Here is a 24267-nt window from a genome sequence, read left to right on the forward strand (position 1 = left end):
ATCAAAGCGCTGTGGTCTATTTGAACATAAAACCCTCAAATTTAAGCCTTCGTTGCAAGATCATTGAACCTATTGAAATGTTTTGTGACAATTGACTGTTGAGATAGTTTGTTATCCACAAAATAAGTTGTACGTCATTGTATGCTTACAAATTATTACATCTAATATGACCACCCTACAAAGGTAGGACAAGAAATACTGATTATTTATGAGAATTGGCAATTTAACATTTCGACAAATTGTAGATATCGATAAATATATCGAGTATGTGTTGTGCTTGTAACAAAAAAATTTGCCAACGCCCAATGGCCCCATTCTGGTTCTTTTTTACTAAAGGTAATAAAGAATCATATTAGAAGTATAGGTTTACTTTGTAACACAACCGTGCGTGTTAGTACAATAGTAAATAGAGAAAAAATGTTTTACTCGGCTGTATGAAATGAAAAAACACATCATACTACAATAGTTTTACACTAATCCACATTGCATATACTTATTCGTTTTGTGCGAATTTCTTGAACTTTTTGGTGTACGTATAAAATACACAGATTTCATGATGAAAACGAGCATTTTCTTTATAACCTTTTATATCCTGGTTTCATTGTATGTACGTGATGGTAAGTATATTATATTAATTATTTAAATCTTAATATTATTATTGTGTCATTGAAACTTGTTCGTTTTGGAGCTAACTGTAATAACATGTTTACAACTTACAATTACCAAAAAAGATTTCTTCAGTTATTCTATCGTGTTTGGTCAATCATTAGTAAAAAGAGCAATATTTTTTTTTATTTCAGTACATTATTGCAATTGTGAAATATATAAAAACTTCAATTTAAAACTAAACTAAACGCAAAACAAACAAGTTTTTTTAAAATCCTCGTTTTTTATTGTTGCTCCATTATTCAACAACTGTTTACTTAACCAAAAGAGTGATTTGCGTGTTCTTTTTTTTAGAATTTTTATATTGCTAACGGTTTGGGCTAAAATTTTAATGAGTATTAAGCATAATTAGAAATGTTCAAGAAATTAACACGTTGGATACCATGATTATTATACCTGGTATACGGTATAGATTTTAGACACTCGGCACTTGATTGAAAACAGTGCGCTCTGGTGGACACAGTAGGCATTTTAATGTCGTTTTTCGTGTGCACGTGTACAAATATGGGAATTTGACATTTTTCTATGGTTTCTTATGGGAGACGTCTCCCGACATGAGGTTGATAGTTGTCCGCTAGATGGCGCTAGTTGTGCGCCTGAAGTATGTCTTTACTGCAGCTGTATGATAAACAATGAAGTTTTATAAAACCGGGCTTGGTAGCCAACGTGTTTAATTGGTTAACATTTGAAGTGGTATATTTATTTTATAGTCATTACACATTTCGTTTTAATACAATATTATCATTTAACTTCTTAGTGGTATGTCCGTTTGTGACATTTGTGCCAAATATTCTAGTAGCAGGCGACGTAGTTGGTGTAAATTACAAACAAAGCGATCGTAAGTATTGTTAATAAAATGCAAATACCGGCGGACCGATACAACACAAAATTGGTTTTTACAAATAGCACAAACCAAATAAACCCATACAACTGTGTCTGTGAATAGAAATACAAGAATCAATATAATATTAATAGTGCGCATAAGTTGTATATTAATCGTATATTTGGTTTGATCGTATGTTTATAATAAATTAATGCCTTTGTTATCCATACGTGTATATTGTAATAATAATTAACAATATAGTAAAATTATTTTAAAATACCGGTTGCCTGTTGAATCTCTTATAGAACTAGAAGGGGGGGACCTTAATAAAACTAAATTTTGACAAGAGATTTGTAAGAAATTTATTACAATATAATATTGTACAACTATTTACCATTATATTAATTAAAACATTTCTCAAACTTTTAATTTTAGCAAACTCAAAACAATATCTTGTGATAAATAAAGGTAAGCTCTATGATAATATACACTACTTAGACAAAATAATAATATCCTTTTGTACCATTACAGAAACTCAAATGCCGTTAGAGGGAGGTAATTTATATTTTTCTTTATTATAAAATCTATTATATATCTAATATATTCTTTTTTATATTTTTTTAATACGGAATTACATACCTATTCTATAATAATGCTAAAAATTTACTGATACATTTTTTTAAACAGATATCGTTGAATATCTGAGTGTAGAGTAAGTAATATAATATGAATTAATGCAATTATTTTAGTTTTAGTTTTATGAATAATAATAAAGTTTTGGAATACAAGTATTACATAAATATTGTACTAAAGATAAAGATACTTGATAACAATATGTACTTTTAAAAATACAAAATGCCATTAACGATTGTTGTTTTTTTTTTGTATTATTTTTCCATTTATTAATAATAATAAAACTAATTAATGATTTATAGGGATAATGATTACTTGAAAAACGTTAAGCAACTTATTGAAGATAAATTATTGGAGGAATCGATACTAGGTAAGTCCTTAAGTCTAGTAATTTAAACCGGAATAAATTAGATATTGTAATAATGGTATAAAATAAATATAATACGCGTTGGTTTACAGCTTACGCTAAAGAAATACACTTGTAAGTACTAATATTAAAAAAATTAATAATTTTTATTTGGTTTAATGAACAATTATCAGGTTTTGGAGTACTAGTATTACATAAATACTGTATATCATAGATGGCTAATTAAATATCACTAAATGGACATGATTAAAATTTATAATTTTAAAACTACAGCATGCTATACGATTATTATGAGTTTTATTTTTTTCTGGAATTATTTTGCCATATATTTAATAGAGAACTGCCAATTTTCCCCAAAAACTTATGTGTGAAATTAATTTTTAAGGCTTAGTTTTGGTCCAGTGGTCCTGAAAACTAAAAACGTTTAAAACTAAAAATATTATGCACATCTTTTTTTTAATACAATACAATTTTTTATGATTTGTCAACTTTTACAACAAGTAGCATGTTCTTATTGTTTTTAATAAGAAATTATTTATTGATTTATAGGAAGGTTAGTAACGATGAACTATTAAGAAATATTACAACAATGGAAAAGCAAGATTTGATGCGATATTAGTGAAATAAACATTCTGCGTAGTTGGACACATTTGTTTTCTTTAAAAATATTACCTAAACATGATTCATGTATATTAAATAATTTTTTCTGAAAGTGAAATAAACAATTCCAATATTATTTAATCGATGTAAAATATTTTTTCTGATCTGCGTTAAAAACTTCTGGTCAAATCCGGACTCAACTCATGCATTGGTTAGCGTGACATACATGTAGAAAGAAAATTGTCAATGGCACACCTTAGCAGTGGCGCCGAAGTGTTTAAAAAATCTATGACATCGTACATCAAGGGGTCTCCCAATATTTTTTTCAATTTAATAGTGAGATATGAATCAAAACATCCACATAATGCGAAATTGTATAAGCCATTTTTTATATTTTTTAGCTGAAAAAATATTTAAATGCATTTTGTGCTATGATCCGACTGACATAGGCGAGCTAATAAGCTAATAACTTATAGCTTTGACCATAACACAAAGGATGACTTTATGACTCACTAAAGACAACTTTCGTCAACCTTCCCAGAAATTGTATAAAAATCACTGTCGGAGACCTGAATGCGCTCAATAATAGTTTTAATTTTATATTATTTTTGTAGTTTTATATTATTGTTATTTATTTATTTATTAATTTTTTTTTGTGCTTGCCGGAGCCATATGCTTATAATATACCGGTAACGAAGCATTGTGAAGAACCTATAAATATATATATTTGTTTGTCTTGGAAATTTAACTTGACTAGTTAAGATATCATGAATTAAAGTATCTCCTATAATATAATCAATAATTTAATTTAATTAGTCGGTTTCATTGGAACGACCGATAAGGCGAGACATGCTGATGAATTGAAGGATTAGTATGAGTAGGATTGGGTGGCAAAACAACGAGTTAGACCACAGGTCTTAAACATAGTGCAGTGAAGGATTAAATAAACTGTTTACATAAAAGCTAACTAAACATTTGATTTCATTATAAAATGTGTTTTTTTGTATACTTTTTATTATGTTTTCCATAATGATAGTTGCAGTGTTAAAAATCACACACGCCAGTAGGTATCATGTAGTTTAATGTTTTTAACACATTTGACTGTTTTTAAACGTTACAAACAATACCATATGGAAATTTAACGGTTTGTCTTTTATCGACAACGAGTAGTTTTCATCGTTTTTTTTTTTTTTGTTGGTACCTATTCAATTGTTTTATGTTTGAACTATTTTTCTTCATGACAGTAGAACCGTGTTGTTCCAATAATATTATAGTCAATAACTATTTTGTAACATTAAGATACCAGGTTAATCTATTAAATTGTTCAAATATGTAAATATTTATAATTATCACTTTATATAGTGTTTAATTTGATTTTATGGAAAATGTATGACAAATACTATTTCCTTAACTGCGACAAATCAAAGGACAAAAACGAATCAAATTAATTGATTAAGAGATCAGATAATTATGAACACAATAATAAAAAAAATTGACAAGGGAATTGCATGCGGTCTAATTTTAAGGGGTTTTGTATAAGCAATATTTAAGCAAAACGGATTTTAATAAAATTCAAACATGCCAATTCATCTACCGGTTAATTTGTGTAAGCTTCTAGGTATTATTTTTTTATTTGAATAATTTTTTCTATGATTAAAACGTCAAAAAAACAGACCACATGCAAACACAAATTCATGTTAATTCAACACAATTTAATGTATACAATACAACTGGTTAATGTTGGCAACGTGTTATTACGGTTTTCTGTACTAGCTATTATTGAACTGTTTTGTGATAATTCATAGTATGTTGATGCATGTTCTATATAATGTTATCCACAAAATAGATTCTACATCGTTGTGTGCTTACAAAATATTATATCAAATTCGACCATCGACCACCCTATTTACGAACGTACCCACCTAACAAATAAGGAAGGGTAGGGCAAGTTACACAGTCCTGTGCTTGTATAAATAAAAGTGCCAACGCCCAATTGTCCAATTCATGTTATTTTTTACTATGGATATTAGAAGCATACTTCGAGTGGCTACTCGAAGTAATAAAAAAGTTACAGTGTATACAGACAATAAAAAAGCCCACATCATGGTAAAATTACTACTTTCTCAGCTACACATAAAAACTATTATAAGAAAATTCCTCTTACCCCATTATGTTGGTTTGATTTATTTATATAAACGATATTTTATATTTAACCATAAGTTATTACAATATAATATTATACAACTATTTACTTTTATATTAATTAAAACATTTCTCAAACTTGTGTTTTTTATTCAGCAAACTTAAAAAAATATATTATAGTTACTAAAAGTAAGCTCTATGATAGTATACACTACTTAGACAAAATATTAAATAATAATATACTTTTTGTACCATTACAGACACTCAAATGCCGATAAGGGGAGGTAATTTATATTTTTTGATTCTGATTACTTGGAAGAAATTGAGAAACTTATTCAAAATAAATATTTGTTCAGATCGCCACTAGGCAGGTATAGCAGTTTAAACTGGTATAAATCAGATATTGTATACTAATATTATAAAATATATATTGATACATTTTTGTTTACAGCTTATGCTGAAGAACGTCTCACGTAAGTAATAATATTAAACTAAATGGACTTGATAACAATATATACTTTTAAAAATACAGCACGTTTTACTTTTTTTTTGGAATTGTTTTGCAATATGTTATTTATTTAATACAGCACTGCCAATTTCCCCCCAAAAACTGATTTTTCAAATTCATTTTTAAGGCTTAGTTTTGGTCCAGTGGTTCAGCAAACTAGATTTAGTGTGTAAAACTAAAAAAATAATGCAAATTTTTTTTTAACACAATACAATTTTTTATGATTGCCAATTTTTGCAGCAAGTAGTATGTTTTTATGGTTTTTAACAATAAATTATTTTTTGATTTATAGGGCTTTTCGTGACAATGAACTCCTCACAAATATTGTAGCAACGGAAGAGTAAGATTGCATACGATTTCAGTGAAATAAACATTCTGCGTAGTTGGACACGCTTGTTTTTCCTAAATCAATATTTCCTAAACATGATACATGTATATTACATAATTTATCTTGAAAGTAAAATAAACAATAATAATATTATTTAATCAATGTGAAAATTATTATTTTTTTATTTTCTTATCTGTGTTTAAAACTTCTGGTCATATCTGATATCAGGACTTAACTCAGACAATGGTTAGCATGCTATTTACATGTAGAAAGTAAATTGTTAATGGTGAACCTTAGGGAGTAAGTATATGATATTTAAGACCTCATATCCTATATGTGAGGTTGTTCTTGTTTTCTCACAAGAATTAAGTGGTTATGTAGAAACAACTAGTTGTTATTCAAATATAAAGTGGCGTAGCACAGTTTATCGTATCGCCCAAGTGACATTATATAAACCACATTACTATCTATTTTGAAAATGTCTTTGTACCGGTAACGAATCATTGTGATGAAACTAGTGCATGCGATTGCATGCGGTCTATTTTTAAGGGGTTTTGTATAGGCAATATTTAATCAAAACCATCGACCACATTACCTAGGTACCTACACACCTTCCAAATATAGAAGGGCTGGGTAAGTTACACTGCCCTGCGCTTGTATAAATAAAATTGCCCAATGGCCCAATTCTTGTTATTTTTTACTATAGATAATAAAGAAGCATAACAGAAAAAGATATATTTACCTTATTCATTACAACATACATTATAACATACAACCATATACATTAACCCAACCGTATGGGTTTTTACAATTGTAAATACAGGAAAAATGTATTACTCGGCTGTATAAAATGAAAAAACACATCATAACACAATAGTTTTACACTAATCCACATTGAATATACTGACTCGTTCTGTGCAAATTTCTTGAACTTTTTAGCGTACGTGTAAAATACACAGATTTCAAGATGAAAACGCACATTTTCTTTATAACCTTTTATATCCTGGTTTCATTGTATGTACACGATGGTAAGTATTATATTAATTATTCCAAAATTAATATTATTATAGTGTCATTTAAACTTGTTCGTTTTGGATGTAACTAAAAAAACATGTTTACAACTTACAATTACCAAAAAAATGATTTCTCAGTTATTTAGGACTTGAAAATATGTTTCGTTTGTAAAAATGTTCTATTCAATAAAAGATAAATCGAGTTTGGTCAATCATTGGTAAAAACATCAACATTATATAAAACACCTAATCAAAAAAAACATTTGTAAGATCTATTGTTAAAGATTTATTGTTGCTTAAGTATTCAATTACTTTTTACTTAATTAAAAAAGCAATTAGCATGTTTTTTCTGTGAGATTTTATATTTTAAACGGTTTGAGTTGCGCATCTGGTTTGATATTTTTTTATGGGATTGGCGCTGGTTGTTTAATAACTAATTACTTATTTAGAGTAGAACACTTATTTAATAGTCATTACACATTTCGTTTTAATACAATATTATATCGTTTAACTTTTTAGTGGTATGTCCGTGGGTGCCATTTGTGTTTAGCCCTTTAATAAAAGGTGACGTAGTTGATGTAAAAACCAAAATAGGCGATCGTAAGTATTATTTTTTAAATTTAAATACCGGCGAACCGATACAACACAAAATTGGTTATTACGAATTTAAATATGGCACAAACCTATTTCGAATAAACGCTTACTACTGTGTCTGTGGATAGAAATACAAAAATCAATGTAATATTACGATGGTTGATACAAGAGCCACTAAAATAGCATGAGCATATTGATTTTATGGACTAAAAAGTTAAATTTATTTTAATAGTATAAGTATAATATATCTATTGTATTACTTGCAAATGTAAATAGAAGGCTTAACCACTTTATTTTACTCCAAAGTGAAGTTACTCGTTGGTTAAATGGCTTGACTTGTCTGAATAAAAACTATTGAGGGATAATATTGTTATTGACTAGTGTTGGTTACTGTAATTGCCAATATACGAAGCAATAGTTTATTATGGTAGGAAGAATCCTAAAACCCAATAAACTAAAGCCGAAAACACATCGATTTTTTTTAATGTTAAACTACTATAACTATAACAAAACATTTTTTTTGTTATTTACTGTTTTCAACACTTCTAAGGGAAAGGGATTATGATCCATAGGATAGCTATATGCAAAAGTCGGTTTAGCGGTTTAAAAGATAACCACCATTTTGTTATAGTTATATAACAAAATATTTTTTTAAAATTTATTGTGATAGCTGATAGGTAGGATAATAAGTGGTAAATTTTAAATAAAAATATCTACGTTTGATACCTGCAGTTTAAATTTTAATTTCCAACAAATTTAGGTTTTTTAATTTGAACAAACATTGTAATGAAAATAGTCTGTCTATAACAATTTGATGCCTTTTATATTCATATGTGTATATCGTAGGTAATATTAAATAACATTTTAGTAAAATGATTTTAAAATACCAGTTGACTGTTGAATTATATTATAAAAAAATTAATCTTAAAATACATATGAGTTCAAACTATTGACACATTTTCAATTTAATGGTCCTTAAATTACGGCTAAAAAAACAAAGAACCTTTTCCCCCCTAGGGGTGCGGGAAATGTGTATAATTTGAATTTGATACGACTGATGACGTGTGCGGGTATAACAAATAAATATTCTATATAAATTTCAACTCGATCCGACTCTTTTTCTCGAAATCATAGCCAATAAAAGTTCTAACTTTAAAACTCGTATGGTTTTTTTGTTTTTACAATTTTTTACTATGATAAAGTAAACTTTTCAACTTTTACCCCTCCCTCCCATAAGTACCAACAAGATGAAATTTGTGATTTATAGAGTGGCTACTCGAAGTAATAAAAAAGTTACAGTGTATACAGACAATAAAAAAGCCCACATCATGGTAAAATTACTACTTTCTCAGCTACACATAAAAGCTATTATAAGAAAATTCCTCTTACCCCATTCTGTTGGTTTGATTTATTTATAAAAACGATATTTTATATTTAACCATAAGTTATTACAATATAATATTATACAACTATTTACTTTTATATTAATTAAAACATTTCTCAAACTTGTGTTTTTTATTCAGCAAACTTAAAAAAATATATTATAGTTACTGAAAGTAAGCTCTATGATAATATACACTACTTAGACAAAATAATAATATACTTTATGTACCATTACAGACACTCAAATGCCGATAAGGGGAGGTAATTTATATTTTTTTTATTATGAAATCTATTATATATCTAATACAATTTTTATTCTTTTTTATATATTTATAAAACGGAATAAATTAAATATTCTATTATAATGTTAAAAATATACCGATCAATTTTTTCTTAACAGATCTCGTTAGACATCTGAGTGTAAGGTAAGTAATTTAATATGAATTAATGAAATTAATTTATTTTAGTTTTATGAATAATGATAGAGTTTTGATATTCTAGTATTACATAACTATTGTACAACATTGTTGGCCAATAAAGTATCATTAAATGAACTTGATAACAATATTTATTTTTAAAAATAGAAAATGCTATTAACGATAGTTTTTATTTATTATTAATTTGCATATATTATTAATAATAAAATAACTAATGATTTATAGTGATTCTGATTACTTGGAAGAAATTGAGAAACTTATTCAAAATAAATATTTGTTCAGATCGACACTAGGTAGGTATAGCAATTTAAACTGGAATAAATCAGATATTGTATAATAATGTTATAAAATATCCCATCAAAAACACTTCGTTAACTCAATGTAAATAGTAGCTAAGAAAAAAAAAAGTATTTAAACATAAGCCTTAAAATACGTGGTATAAGAACTAAGTAAATACCATAATGTAATATATTTATTATACATCGATGTCAACAAATAAAATCAGTCGACATATCAAACCTGTGATGAAAAAATCGAAATTTAGTTTACTTGGCTGGAAGTTAAATTTTGTTCCTCCTATACTATGTCCCTATTATAACATGTGCTATATTCACTAGGAAGGAAGTAGGAACACAGACTTACGACTTCCGGCCAAGTAAACTAAATTTCGATTTTTTCATGACTGGTTTGATATGTCGACTGATTTTATTTGTTGATGTACAATTTACAATACATTTACTTAGTTCCTATACGTGGTATAACGTATTTTAAGGCTTATGTTGAAACACTTTTTTTTTTCTACTTAGCTTCTATTTACACTGAGTTAACGAAGTGTTTTTGTTGGGATATCAGTAGGCATTTTTTTATATTATTATATAATAATATAGTATTAACCATCAGTATTAGCATTAACAAATTAAACACAAAGACAACACACCACAAGGTACAGCACAATACACAACAATCGCATGACAGTGTAGCTACTATTTTGTTTGTAACTAAGAGAGTATTCAACCAATCAATATCTTAATTGGCTCGATCCAATCTAAACAACTTTCCCAATCTACTGATATCTCATATGTTCATTTCTAGGTCCTTTAGTAAAGTAATTTAAACCTAAATAAATCACATATTGTATAAGATTGCGGTGCTTCGTGTATAATACACACTTTTTCGCTATTTTTACATGCTTTTCTTTAGGTTGCTAACACGTACTCTTGCAAAATTTATTTAACCCACTTCCTGATGTCGTATAGGGCTGAAACTTGGCATAGACACTGATCTTAGATGACAATACAATATCCTGTAATCATACTGGGACTTGTACATCCAGGTCACCCTACACAGTATTAAATGTGGGGGTCATTTCACTAAAATTTCATTTTTTTCCAAATCTTCCAAAATTAATTTAGTAATCTATTCAGAAATTATTAAATATCTTTAATAGGACCAAAAAGTAAAAAAATAATAAAAAACTTTTTTAAAAACATGAATTTCTAAAAAAAAAAAAGGTAAAAAGTGAACTAAAAAGTAAAAAATTATTTTATTACAGGAACAATTTACCAATCAACTGTAGTATATTTTATTTAAAATGTCAATTACTCTGAAAAAAACCGAAAATTTACTACAATTTTAAATAATGTTAAACATCTTTAATTTTTTACTAAAAAGAAAAGCGAGTGCCCTATTTAACAAAGCCCCTAATAAATTTATCAGATAGTGTTTTATATTGTTAGTTATTTTGTAATTTAATTTTAGTTTAATATTTGTGTGTGGCACATACATTTCATAATTCTTAAATCAATGAATTTGGACTTTGTTGAATGGAGACCACGCTTTTCTTTTTAGGCAAAATTGAAGATGTTTATTTTCAGTTGTTTTTAAAGTAATTGACATTTTAAATAAAATATGCTACAACTGATTGGTAAATTGTTCTTGTAATACAATTTTTTTTTACTTTTTAGTTCACTTTTTACTAGTTTTTTTTTTTAGAAAAGCATGTTTTTAAAAAAGTTTTTTTATTATTTATTTTTTACTTAGCTCAGCGCCACTACCGTGTTGCTGGATATACTGATACATTTTTGTTTACAGAATATGCTAAAAAATGTCTCGCGTAAGTAATAATATTAAATAATTATATCATTTTGTTTTTTTGGGTTTAAGAACAATAATTAGGTTTTAGGATTTTTAGTACTATTTAGCCCAATCAAATATTCCTAAATGGACTTGATAACAATATATACTTTTAAAAATACAGCACGTTATACGTGCTGTATGTGCAATATAATGCAAATATTTATTTTAACACAGTACAATTTTTTATTATTGCCAATTTTTGCAACAAGTAGTATGTTTTTATGGTTTTTAACAATAAGTTATTTTTTGATTTATAGGGCTTTTCATGACAATGAATTTCTCAGAAATATTATAGCAACGGAAGAGTAATTAGATTGCATACGATTTCAGTGATATAAACATTCTGCGTAGTTGGACACGTTTGTTTTCCTTAAAAAAACATTTCCTAAACATGATACATGTATATTACATAATTTATCTTTAAAGTAAAATAAACAATTATAATATTATTTAATCGATATAAACTATTTTTTTGTTTTCTGATCTGTGTTAAATACTTTTGGTCAAATCCGGACTCAACTGAGGCATTGGTCAGCATGAGTCATACATGACATACATGTAGAAAGCAACTAGTTGTACCGATTTATATATATATATATATATATATATGTTTGTCTTGAAAATTGAACTTGACTTGAACTTTGTACTCACAACAAGCACATAATTTTTTCATGTGTTTTGACCCAAAACGGATCCTATACAGCTAAACTGATTTTTTATGCTGCAGGTCTTTATATTAGAAATCATAACCAAAAGGCACTCTATTGGACCAAAAAAAAAAAAAATGTAGGACGTCCCTTTAAACACATTATATAATTGTATGTTTTTAAACCATCTACAGAGTAGCATCGAAGCGTTTATTTTAAAGTGATTGTTATCATTACCAGCAATAACAATAACCTAACCTAACTCACAAAAACGCTACAGTATCACATTGAAATTTTTAATTTACACTGTACTGGATCCAATAAACATTTCAATCAAAGCGCTGTCGTCTAGTGAAAGATTAAAAACCTCAAATGTAAGCCATCATTGCACGATCAACTAGTTAATTTTGGTATGAACAGCTGATGTCAAGTCTTATTACTGTTTTCTTTACCAGCAACATTGAAATGTTTTGTGTCAAATGACAACTGATAGTTGGTTATCCATAAAGTAGGTTCTACGTCGTTATATCCTTACAAATTATTATATCTAATTTGGCCATCGACCACCCTACAAATATATACCTACCCATCTTCCAAATAATGAAGAGCAGGGCACTGATTATTTATTAGAATTTACAAATAGTATATAGCCAGTTTTTTTAAATCAATAAATATATCGAGTATCTATTGTGATCGTATAAACAAAAGTATCAACGCCCAATAGCCTAATTCTTGTTATTTTTTACTATAGATATTAAAGAAGCATAACAGAAGTATATATTTTACCTATACAACACAACATACATTATAACATACAACCTTATACATTAACACAACCGTATGTGTTTTTACAAATGTAAAAACACAAAAAATGTGTTACTCGCCTGTATGAAATGAATCACATCATAACACAATAGTTTTTTCACTAATCCACATTGAATATACTTACTCGTTCTGTGCAAATTTCTTGAACTTTTTGGCGTACGTTAAAGTACACAGATTTCATGATGAAAACGAACATTTTCTTTGTAACCTTTTCTATCCTGATTTCATTGTATGGACATGATGGTAAGTACTATATTAATTATTCTAATATTAATATTATTTAGTGTCATTTAAACTTGTTCGTTTTGGATGTAACTAAAAAACATGTTTACAACTTACAATTACCAAAAAAGATTTCTTCAATTATTTAGAATTGAAAATATGTTTCGTTTGTAAAAATGTTCTATTCAATAAAAAATTTTATTTGGTGTCAATCATTTGTAATCATCAACATTTTTTCAACAATATTTTTTATTTCAGCATCATTATTATTGCAATTGTGAAATATATAAAAGCTTCAATTTAAAACAAAACTAAACGCAAAACAAACCAGTTTTTTTAAAATTCTCGTTTTTTATTGTTGATTCATCATTCAACAAATTTTTACTTAATCATAAAAGTAACTTGCATGTTTTTTTTGTAATTTTTATTACAAAAAAAAGAATTAAGCATAAATAAAAATGTTCAGGAAATTTCAACACGTTGAATACCATTATTATATCCGGTATACGGTATAGCTTATAGACACCTGGCACTCGATTGAATACACCGCGCTCTAAGGGACATAAAAAGCATATTAATGTAGGGACTGGTTTTAATACAATAATATATCATTTAACTTTTTAGTGGAATGTCCGTTTGTGAAATTTATGCCAAATTGTCATACTGTAGCAAGTGGAGACGTAATTGGTTTAAAGCAAGGCGATCGTAAGTATTATTAATTCAATTCAAATACCGGCGGACCGATACAACATCAAATTGGTTTTTATATTTATAAATATGGCACAAACCAATTTCGAGTAAACCCTTTCAAGCGTGTCTGTGGAAAGAAATACAAAATATAATATAATATCAATAGTGCACATAAATTGTTTGTTTTTCGTATATTAGGTTTGATCGTCTGTCCATAAATATGTGATGCCTTTTTATCCATATGTGTATATTGTAGGTAATAATAATTCACAATAAAATAAAATAAATTTAAAATACCAGTTGACTGTTGAATCATTTACGCATATCAGCCTAGACTATAGGGTGGGGGGGGGCCTTAATAAAACCAAAGTTTGACAAAAGATTTGTAAGAATTTTATGTAAGGTATAGTCCCACTCTAGATCTACCTTCAGTCTAATTTTCAGACATTAATTAAGTTCTAAAAATTAAAGCTAGAAAAAAAAGAAATAATGAAACCGTTTTCAACCCTTCGATGGGAAAAGGGATAACGATTTAAAGGGTTGCTATATGAAAAAAATCGGTTCAGCTGTTTAGAAGATATCATTAGTCTTACCCCAGTCTGTTAGTATTATTTATGTATATTAACTATATTTTTTATTTAACCTTAATGTATTAGAATAAAATATTGTACACTTAGTTACTATTATATTAAATAAGAAAATTCTAAAACTTGTTTTTTTTTAATTTCAGCAAAATCAATACAATCTGGCATGGTTACTGAAAGTATGCTCTATGATATACTACTTAGACAAAATAATAATATACTTTTTGTAACATTACAGTAAATCAGATGCCGTTGGAAGGAGGTAATTTATATTTTTCTTTATTATAAAATCTATTACATACCAATATATTCTTTATTCTTATTGATATATTTACAATTGTGCCGACAACTCTAGGAACAAGCAACGCAGTTGATGTAAATACCATAAAAAGCGATCGTAAGTATAATTAATTAAATTCAAATACCAACGGACCGATACAACACAAAATTAGCTTTTACAAATTTCTGTGGATAGGAATACAGAAATCAATATAATATTAATAGTGCGCATAAATTGTACATTAATCGTCTATTAGGCTTGATCGTCTGTCTATAATAAATTAACGCCTTTGTTATCCATATGTGAACATCGTAGGTCAATAATAATTACCAATATAGTAAAACTATTTTAAAATACCTGTCGACTGTTGAAGCATTCACACATAGCAACCGTGACTGAGTCCCCAACTCAGGGGGGGGGGTTCCTTTGAGAAACCAAAGTTTGACAAAAGATTTGTAAGAAATTTATGTAAGGTATAGTCCCACTCTGGATCTACCTTCTGTCTAATTTTCAGACATTAAGTTCTAAAAGTTGGGGCTGGAAAAAGAGAAATAATGAAATGGTTTTCAACCCTTCAAGGGAAAGGGATTATGGTTTATTTTATTTTTTTTTGCTTTACCCGCCATTCAAGTGCTTCGCAGCTTCTACCAGAGTCATCTAACCTTCTCGATCCTCTGCATACTCAATATTCGCTCCATTTCTTAATCTCTTTAAGTCATCCTTAACTCGGTCCATCCACCGTTGTCTTGGTCTTCCCAAGGGTAGTTTTTTATTTGGCTTGTTATTGAGTACTTGTCTAATCAATCCACCATCCGCACGCCATACATGACCAGTCTACTCTACCCTTTTCGACCTCAAAAAATCTTGTAAATTGGGTGCATTTTCTCCGCTCTTGTACACCAATATTGGGATTTAATATAGGTCAATATATTTTCCTAAGTATTTTCCTTTCGAAGGTCAATAGATTATTCTCGTCACCCTGCGTCGTGGACCACGTTTCACACCCGTACATAACACGTAAGTAGGAAATGTATAGTTTTTTCTTTGTGTCTCTTGAAAGGAGTTTCGATGTAAACATTTTACTCATTGCATAGTACCCACGGTTTGCTGCACTTAATCTGGACTTAATCTCGTTATGCATATTATTTTTATGATTTATATTAGCACCTAAGTATTTAAGATTCTCGACTTGTTCAAAAAAGAAACGATCAATGCTCAAATTTTGTAAAGGAGTTAAGCGCCTACTAATTAGTATATACTTAGTGTTATTTTCGTTTATTTTAAGGCCCATCTTTTTACTATGAGCTTTCTTACAGTCCATTTTAATTCCATTTTTGATTCTCCAAATATTACAATATCATCCGCATATACTAAGAGAGTTGTGCGCCCCAGTACGTGCATTTCTCGGTTCTCCTGCATGTCTCTTATGACTTTTTCAAGAGCTAAGTTGAAGAGAGCGGGAGATAACGCGTCCCCTTGTTTCAGTCCACGTCTGACCTCAAAGACCTTTGATATTTCTCCAAGAAAACGCACTTTGTGCTTGAATTAAACACTTTATTAAATTAACTTATTTCTTTGGTATTCCGAAAAGTATAAGCGCTGACCATAGCCGGTCTCTAATAATACTGTCATAAGCTTGCTGGAAATCGATGAATATCATTTGTAGATCTTTGTCATATTCATAAAACTTTTCCATAGTTTGTCTAAGGGTGAATATATGGTCAGTAGTGGACTTGCCTTTCATGATACCACATTGGTATTCATCTATTATTTCTGTTGAATACTTTTCGAGTCTATGTAAAATTGCTGTTGACAAGACCTTGTAGATTATGATCTATAGGGTTACTAAATGAAAAAATAAGTCTTGCGGTTTAGAAGATATCATTAGTCTACACACAAAAAAAATACATCATTGTAAAATTAATACTTTCTCAGTTACTTATCAAAGCTAAATATTATAAGAAAATTACTCTTACCCCAGTCTGTTGGTTTGATTTACTTACATTAACTATATATTATATTTAACCATAATTTATTACAATATAATATTGTACAACTATTTACTATTATATTAATTAAAACATTTCTCAAACTTGTGTTTTTTTTCAGCAAACTTAAAAAAATATATTATTATTACTGAAGGTAAGCTCTATGATAATATACACTACTTAGACAAAATAATAATATACTTTATGTACCATTACAGAAACTCAAATGCCGTTAGTGGGAGGTAATTTACATTTTTCTTCATCTAAAAATCTATTATATATCGAATATATATCTTTATTCTTTTTTTGTATATTTTCAATACGGAATTACATACCTATTCTATAATAATGCTAAAAATATACTGATACATTTTTCTTAACAGATATCGTTGAATATCTGAGTGTAGGGTAAGTAATATAATATGAATTATGCAATTTTAGTTTTATAAATAATAATAGAGTTTTGGAATACTAATATTACATAAATATTGTACAACAAAGATGGCCAATTAAATATCACTAAAGATACTTGATAACAATATGTACTTTTAAAAATACAAAATGCCATTAACGATTGTTTTTGTATCATTTTGCCATTTAGTAATAATAATAAATAAATTAATGATTTATAGTGAAAATGATTACTTGGAAAAAGTTAAGCAACTTATTAAAGATAAATTATTGGAGGAATCGATACTAGGTAAGTCCTTTAGTATAGTAATTTAAACCGGAATAAATTAGATATTGTATAATAATGGTATAAAGTATAATATACTGATACGCTTTTGTTTACAGCTTACGCTAAAGAAATACACTTGTAAGTACTAATATTAAAAAAATATATAATTTTTATTTGGTTTAATGAACAATTAAACAGGTTTTGGAATACTTGTGTTACATAAATACTGTATACCATAGATGGCTAATTAAATATCACTAAATGGACTTGATAACAATATATAATTTTAAAAATACAGCATGCTATACGTTATTATGAGTTTTATTTTTTTCTGGAATTGTTTTGCCATATATTTAATACAGAACTGCCAATTTTCCCCAAAAACTTATGTGTGAAATTAATTTTAAAGGCTTAGTTTTGGTCCAGTGGTCCTGAAAACTAAAAACGTTTAAAACTAAAAATATTATGCACATCTTTTTTTTAATACAATACAATTTTTTATGATTTGTCAACTTTTACAACAAGTAGCATGTTCTTATTGTTTTTAATAAGAAATTATTTATTGATTTATAGGAAGGTTAGTAACGATGAACTATTAAGAAATATTACAGCAATGGAAAAGCAAGATTTGATGCGATATTAGTGAAATAAACATTCTGCGTAGTTGGACACATTTGTTTTCTTTAAAAATATTACCTAAACATGATTCATGTATATTAAATAATTTTTTCTGAAAGTGAAATAAATAACTATAATATTATTTAATCGATTTAAACATATTTTTTAATTCTGATATGTGTTAAAAACTTCTGGTCAAATCCGGACTCAACTCGGGCATTGGTTAGCATGACATACATATAAAAAGAAAATTGTTAATGGCGCGCCCTAGCAGTGGCGTTGAAGTGTTTAAAAAATACTATGACATCGCACATCAAGGGGCCCCCGAATTTTTTTTCAATTTAACAATGAGATATGAATCAAAACATCCACATAATGCGAAATTGTATAAGCCATTTTTTATATTTTGTAGCTGAACAATTATTTAAATGCATTTTGTGCTATGATCCGATTGTACATAGGCGAGCTAATACGCTAATAAGTTATAGCTTTGACTATAACACAAATGATGACTTTTATGACTCACTAAAGAGAACTTTCATCAACCTTCTCAGAAATCATGGTCTTTCAACGCACGGTGAGGAAGGAAAGCTTACACTCGGAGAGTAACAATAATGGAATAAGACTAATTAGCTTCGCTGCATCGAAAGACTTGATAATTAGCAGCATCTAATTCCAACGGAAATAAATACACAAACATACTTAGAATTTTCCAGATGGGAGGTTTAAAAGTCAAATCGAATATACCCTAATTAATAGAAGACATAGAAACTGTACAAGTCAAGTCAGAAGCTTTAGAAGAGCTGATGGACAATATCTATATTATAAACTTGTAATTTAGTATTATTGTCAAAATACCAAGCATATTAAAACAATTTAAAGAATAAAAAAAACTGTATTAGTAGTAAGCACTTTAGTACTTACTATTATTGAAATAATGAAATAATTAAATAACCTATTATTGGTTAAAAAATGTTCAGAAATAATGTATCAAATTTGGAATTTACTTACAGAGTAGTGTGTATAAAATTATCAAATATTACTTATCTATATTACTCGATTACTTTGTAAAAAGTAAAAACACAGAATCGATAATACCTAATTAATTAGTTAGTTGTTATTTAAATATAAGCACAATATAGTAGCATAATATAGCACAATTTACATTATCGCTCACGTGACATTATACAGGGTGTTCCGGTACTATTTTTTATAAATTTATTATTTTTGGACTTAGGTTAATTATTCAATTTCTGAGATAATCAAAAACGGACAATGTGGGGCTTATTTGTACACCTCGCTGATGTCCACTGATTTTCACTAATGAGAATTTAATATCGAATAACAAAGTAATTTTTTTTTTTTCAAGGTTTGGTTTAAATAAATTAAAGGTTTAAATTAATTCAAGGTCTTTTATGTCTTATGTATTGAATAGTACAAACAATCTGGTTACATAGACTGTTATTGTGAATTTTTGTGTTATTTAGTTATTATTACTTATACCTATGTTATTTCATATCGATACGAACTGAAGGTAAATAATATACTAGCGCATTACATACAACGAATGTTCAATGTATAAAATTATATCCAACACATTATCAATTGGAAACCCAAATTTGGGCCTCTGGTTAAAGAATTCTGTACACGTTGAAATAAAAAAAAACCCGTTCTACTCGTTACAATTGTTCTGGATACAAAAACAAAATATATAAAACATTAAAAAATATTTTAATATTTATTAAATGCTACTGTTGTAAAAATCGAAAGAATATTGATCTTAAACACAAATCTGTATGATGTCATTGTAAGCAAATAGATTCATAAATTTCAAAAACTCAAATTTTAACAATTTTTTATTTTCTTGTTTGTATATTTATTGAGTTAAGTACATATTATGTTCCCATTTGATAAAAACGGAAGTCCATATTTCTTTTTTTACGTATAAGTGACGAAGGGAAACATTGTCTAAGTATTGAAAAATGTGGCAAAATATGGCCCTAAAAGTATAGGAAAAAAATAACTGTCAAAATATTCATATTTTCCGAGAAAATGAGTGTCTTACATCAGATGGATCACCCTGTTTATAAAATTTTCAAATTACAATTTTAGGAAATTTGGAACCGTCACGATGGGTCCACATGAAATGTCTGAAAACATTGGAATAGAACTGGATACACATGTACAATTATTTGAAAATGGGCTATACTTTTACGAAATATGCTCGAATTTTTAAATATGTTTAATTCAAAATAATTTTGTATACTTAATAAAAATCGTTAAATATAAATGTATTTGATAAATATGTAAATCTCCCAGAGATATAAACGTTCAAATTGTATTTTTTTACTTTCACGTCACAGTAAAAAAAAAATGCTAACAATGGCTACAATTAATAGGACGATGTGATAATTTCATGAATAAAATACCAGAGATGGATTGCCTGTAAGGCAATTTTAACTGTTAAAGTAGAGCCAAATTTGTATTGAAGCTTCTTTAGAGCATCAGATTTTTTTTGTCAACATCCGACAATTGTAACGCTATCAGCACTGTCACTGTAGTTATAATTGAAAAAAGTACCTATTGATTACTTTTTAAAGTTTGTAAAGAACGGGAGAGACAGTGATTTATAGTTTTAAAATAATGAATTAAATACATATTTAACATGTGTCACGTTGTTGTTTAAATTGAAATTTATATCCTAAGTCTGATTAACAGAGTCAGAGTTCTAATAAATTTTGCAAACACATTTTTTCATAGTGTTATCATAAATAATATGAAACGTTTTGGACATTCCAAGTATGAGTGAAAATTGTTGTGTCAGTTTCTCATAGAAATTGTTTTGACATTATCTTTGGTATCAGATTTGGAGGATCGTAAATTAACAAATGGAGAATTTGCGATAACAATCTGATTGTCATATTGTATTTAAAAATATTTTTTTAATTTAAAATCTTATAAGTTTTTTCCTGACTTTAAACAATAAGTACACGCAGTAGCATTTATGAAATTTATTTTAAACAAGAATGCAGAATCAAGTTATATTAGTCAAAACGTGTTTGATGAAATCCATACTTAGTAAAAGAATGAAATAACAAAAGTAATACATAGACTCGTAAATCTGTCCGTGGTTGGTAAAGACAAAATTTGAATTTATATTTTTATATTAACTTTTTTAGTTTTCAATCAAATATGTCTCTGATTAAAAATATTACTTATTAGAACTGTGATTTTTAACAGGTTACAAATTGGTTTCATATAGTTCTTACACTTTTCGCCTAATTGTTCTTACAGATTTTCTAACAGTTATCCGGGTAGTGTGTTTTTATTAATTTTTGTTTTAACCATGTCTGGATCTTCGAGATATTATATTCCAAACCACTGAATAGTTTTCTTCGATTAGACGCAAGTCTGTAGATCAGAAACCCTTACATGAAAGGTACTTTATTGGGCCTGAACATTTAAAACGTTGACAAACCAAACAAATATTTTTATCCGTTTCTCCAAAAGAGAAGGAGACTTTTACTTTATTTCACTGTTTTAAGTTAATTTTCAGGGCTTAAGGTCTGACAATTAGACTGGAGTTATAGATATCTCCAGAGTAGAGCTATACACATGAGTATGACTTTTTCAAAGTCTATAGTCAAACCTTATTTTATTAAGGAAAACCTAAAAATTCAACAGGTATCAATTTTGACTAATTGCTCATAATTAACAATTACTACGATATATGTATGGGAAAAAAACGTCTACAATTTATTACAGACATACGACCAACCCTAATCGCATCCATCATAATACTCAAAATACAGATTTAAGCACATATTGTTGTTGTAAGTGCATAGGTGTTACGTCGTGTATGCATACGTTTTTTAGACAAATTTAGTATGTTAGCAATACGGTTGAAATATGTTCAGTTATTTGGTTTAAAGAGCCTATGAGTATAAGTTTGTATGAAACTTAAATATCACATGCTGGGGCGCGTGTGTAGAGTATAATTGTTTTCTTAGATGTTATTCGGCGTTTAATATTTTTTTACGGGCAAAAAAAAAAACCAAAAACACATTTTGTTGTTGTGCTGTTGTCAATTCGTCATGAAGACAAACAATTCAATAAAAAAATATACCTACACGTGTTTGCTCGAATATGAAACATTTTTCGAAAAAGTACATTTTACCGACAAATACACATTTTACAATATTATAATGATTCCTGATTAGCAACGAGATGCTACTCGAGTAAGCCGTTCCAGCAATAAACAACTTGTTTACAAGCATAATATATAATACGTTATTGTGCGAAATCACATTTCTTCTCTACCCACAAAAATTCCAAAAAACTAAACCTAATAATATTATTTCAGTTTTTGAATCATAAACTATAGGTTCAAATTTAACTACGTTGGGATCCAACCAAACCACATAGATTTACTTATATTATAACTAGCTGGGGTACCCGGCTTCGCCCAGGGAATAACTTTATTCCAAAATTGTATTATTTTTTTTTTTATTGAAAAAATATACAATCTATACAATTAAAAGCACAATAAGTATATGTGTTGATATAATACAAAACATGTGATACATTTAATAAAGAAGTCACCCATTAATTAACTATGGACCAGTCAATAACTTAGAAGATATAAGATTTTTTTTTATTATTATTTTTTTAAAAATTCTATAGTTATTAGTTGGGACAATTTTAAATGGTAACGTTTACCATTTAAAAGTTATGACGGGGGGGGGGAAGGTCGGTTGAACAATGGGCGCAGATAAAAACATCTCTACTCTCCACCCTTCCACCCGTCCTAAATTTTAAACTTTAATAACTTTGAAACTAATTACCCAAAACTGGTTATCGACCAGTCAAAATGTTTAGCAAATTTGTCTTAATTTAAAAAGTTAATAAAATATATACGTTACCATTTAAAATTCTTGAGTTCATACGGTTTTAACTAATAAGGGATGGGGTTATAAATTAAATTTGTTCCAACTAATAACTATAAAATTATAGAAAAAAAATAATTAAAAAAGTCTAATATCTTCTAAGTTATTGACTGGTCCATAGTTAACTAATCACTCAGTATAAATATTTACCTCTTTGCTACACACTAACCGTACATCACTTTAATTTTTTTTTTAACATCTAAAAATTAAATACTCAACAATTTTTTTCTTTTGTAAAATATGAATAGCTTAAACACTAAGAAAAACAATGATACCCTTAGCGAAATCATAAACCTAAAATGTAAGCTAATAAAAATAAATTAACCAACTTTTTTTTTACGCATTAATCCCATTCCTACTTTAAAAATCGAATATTCTGATTCGAGACTATAATAGACTTTCACATTTAATCCACTGTACTGCACTGTAGCTGTCAAAATAAAACTGACCCACGTGCGACGAATTTGGCCTTAAATACCCTCAGAGATCGAATATTCTATTTCTAGAATATACACGAACACGGTATACTCTAAACTACTATGGAAACGTTCCAGAACAAAAAAAAAATAAATAAATAACAATAAAAAACGAAAAAAAAACAAAAACAGAAAAACTGGACACTTACATTGTAAACAAACAAAACAATGTTGTGGAATACTCTCGAATGTTGTAGAAATTTCTAAAGGAAGAAACTTTCCGCCCTTATATCTTCAAAAGCACGCCCCCTTTAGGTAAAAACGGAAACCTTCTTCGTGGATGGGGGATAGAGGGCTACCACACCATATAAATCCCTTGATCGTACAGGGACTCGTTTTTGAGTTTTAGCGGCACGCACACATTGTAGACTTTCTTTTATTATACATATATATATTGATTATGGCGACTAATGTTATGGGTGCTTATTTTACTAAGAGGTATATTTATATATTGTCTACCAATAATTTTGTTCACAAATTTTCTTACAAAGACTGTACTCGTTGTACTAATAAATTGTAAAGCTTATTGAAATGTATACATTTTTTTATCTAATAAGTCATTAGCTTATACAGCGTGATCTATCTGTTGTAAAATTCTCAATTTCTCGGAAAATATGAATATTTGGAAAAAAACAATTTTTCTATAATTGTAGGTATATATTTTACTATATTTTTCAGTACT

The 24267-nt window shown here is 28.0% G+C and overlaps 2 protein-coding genes across 3 annotated transcripts in view; both read left to right on the forward strand.

Annotated features, from left to right (window-relative positions):
* The window catches only part of LOC126838850 (uncharacterized), a 42006-nt gene that overhangs the window by 5562 nt on the left and 12177 nt on the right, over window positions 1–24267 (forward strand). The window lies entirely within an intron of this gene.
* On the forward strand, window positions 478–18241 carry LOC126838852 (uncharacterized). The gene is made up of 7 exons (XM_050573607.1): window positions 478–617; window positions 1925–1957; window positions 2021–2044; window positions 2177–2201; window positions 2425–2492; window positions 2582–2603; window positions 18119–18241. Exons 1-7 carry the CDS (start codon window positions 554–556, stop codon window positions 18186–18188), a joined length of 306 nt encoding a protein of 101 aa, XP_050429564.1. The 5' UTR covers window positions 478–553; the 3' UTR covers window positions 18189–18241.

This window comes from Adelges cooleyi, unplaced genomic scaffold (genome assembly GCF_023614345.1).
Source record: "Adelges cooleyi isolate 19-005CV unplaced genomic scaffold, UGA_ACOO_1.1 ACOO_flye_CR_arks_rails_tigmint_CR_PRNA_30, whole genome shotgun sequence".
Taxonomy (NCBI): domain Eukaryota; kingdom Metazoa; phylum Arthropoda; class Insecta; order Hemiptera; family Adelgidae; genus Adelges; species Adelges cooleyi.

What these genes read in the sequence shown, in the direction of transcription:
- LOC126838852 (XM_050573607.1), top strand. Translation starts at nt 554, where the DNA reads ATGATGAAAACGAGCATTTTCTTTATAACCTTTTATATCCTGGTTTCA. An exon ending in GTTGAATATCTGAGTGTAGA is followed by an intron (nt 2,202 to 2,424) that starts GTAAGTAATATA and finishes AATGATTTATAG; the next exon opens with GGATAATGATTACTTGAAAA. An exon ending in ATTGGAGGAATCGATACTAG is followed by an intron (nt 2,493 to 2,581) that starts GTAAGTCCTTAA and finishes GTTGGTTTACAG; the next exon opens with CTTACGCTAAAGAAATACAC.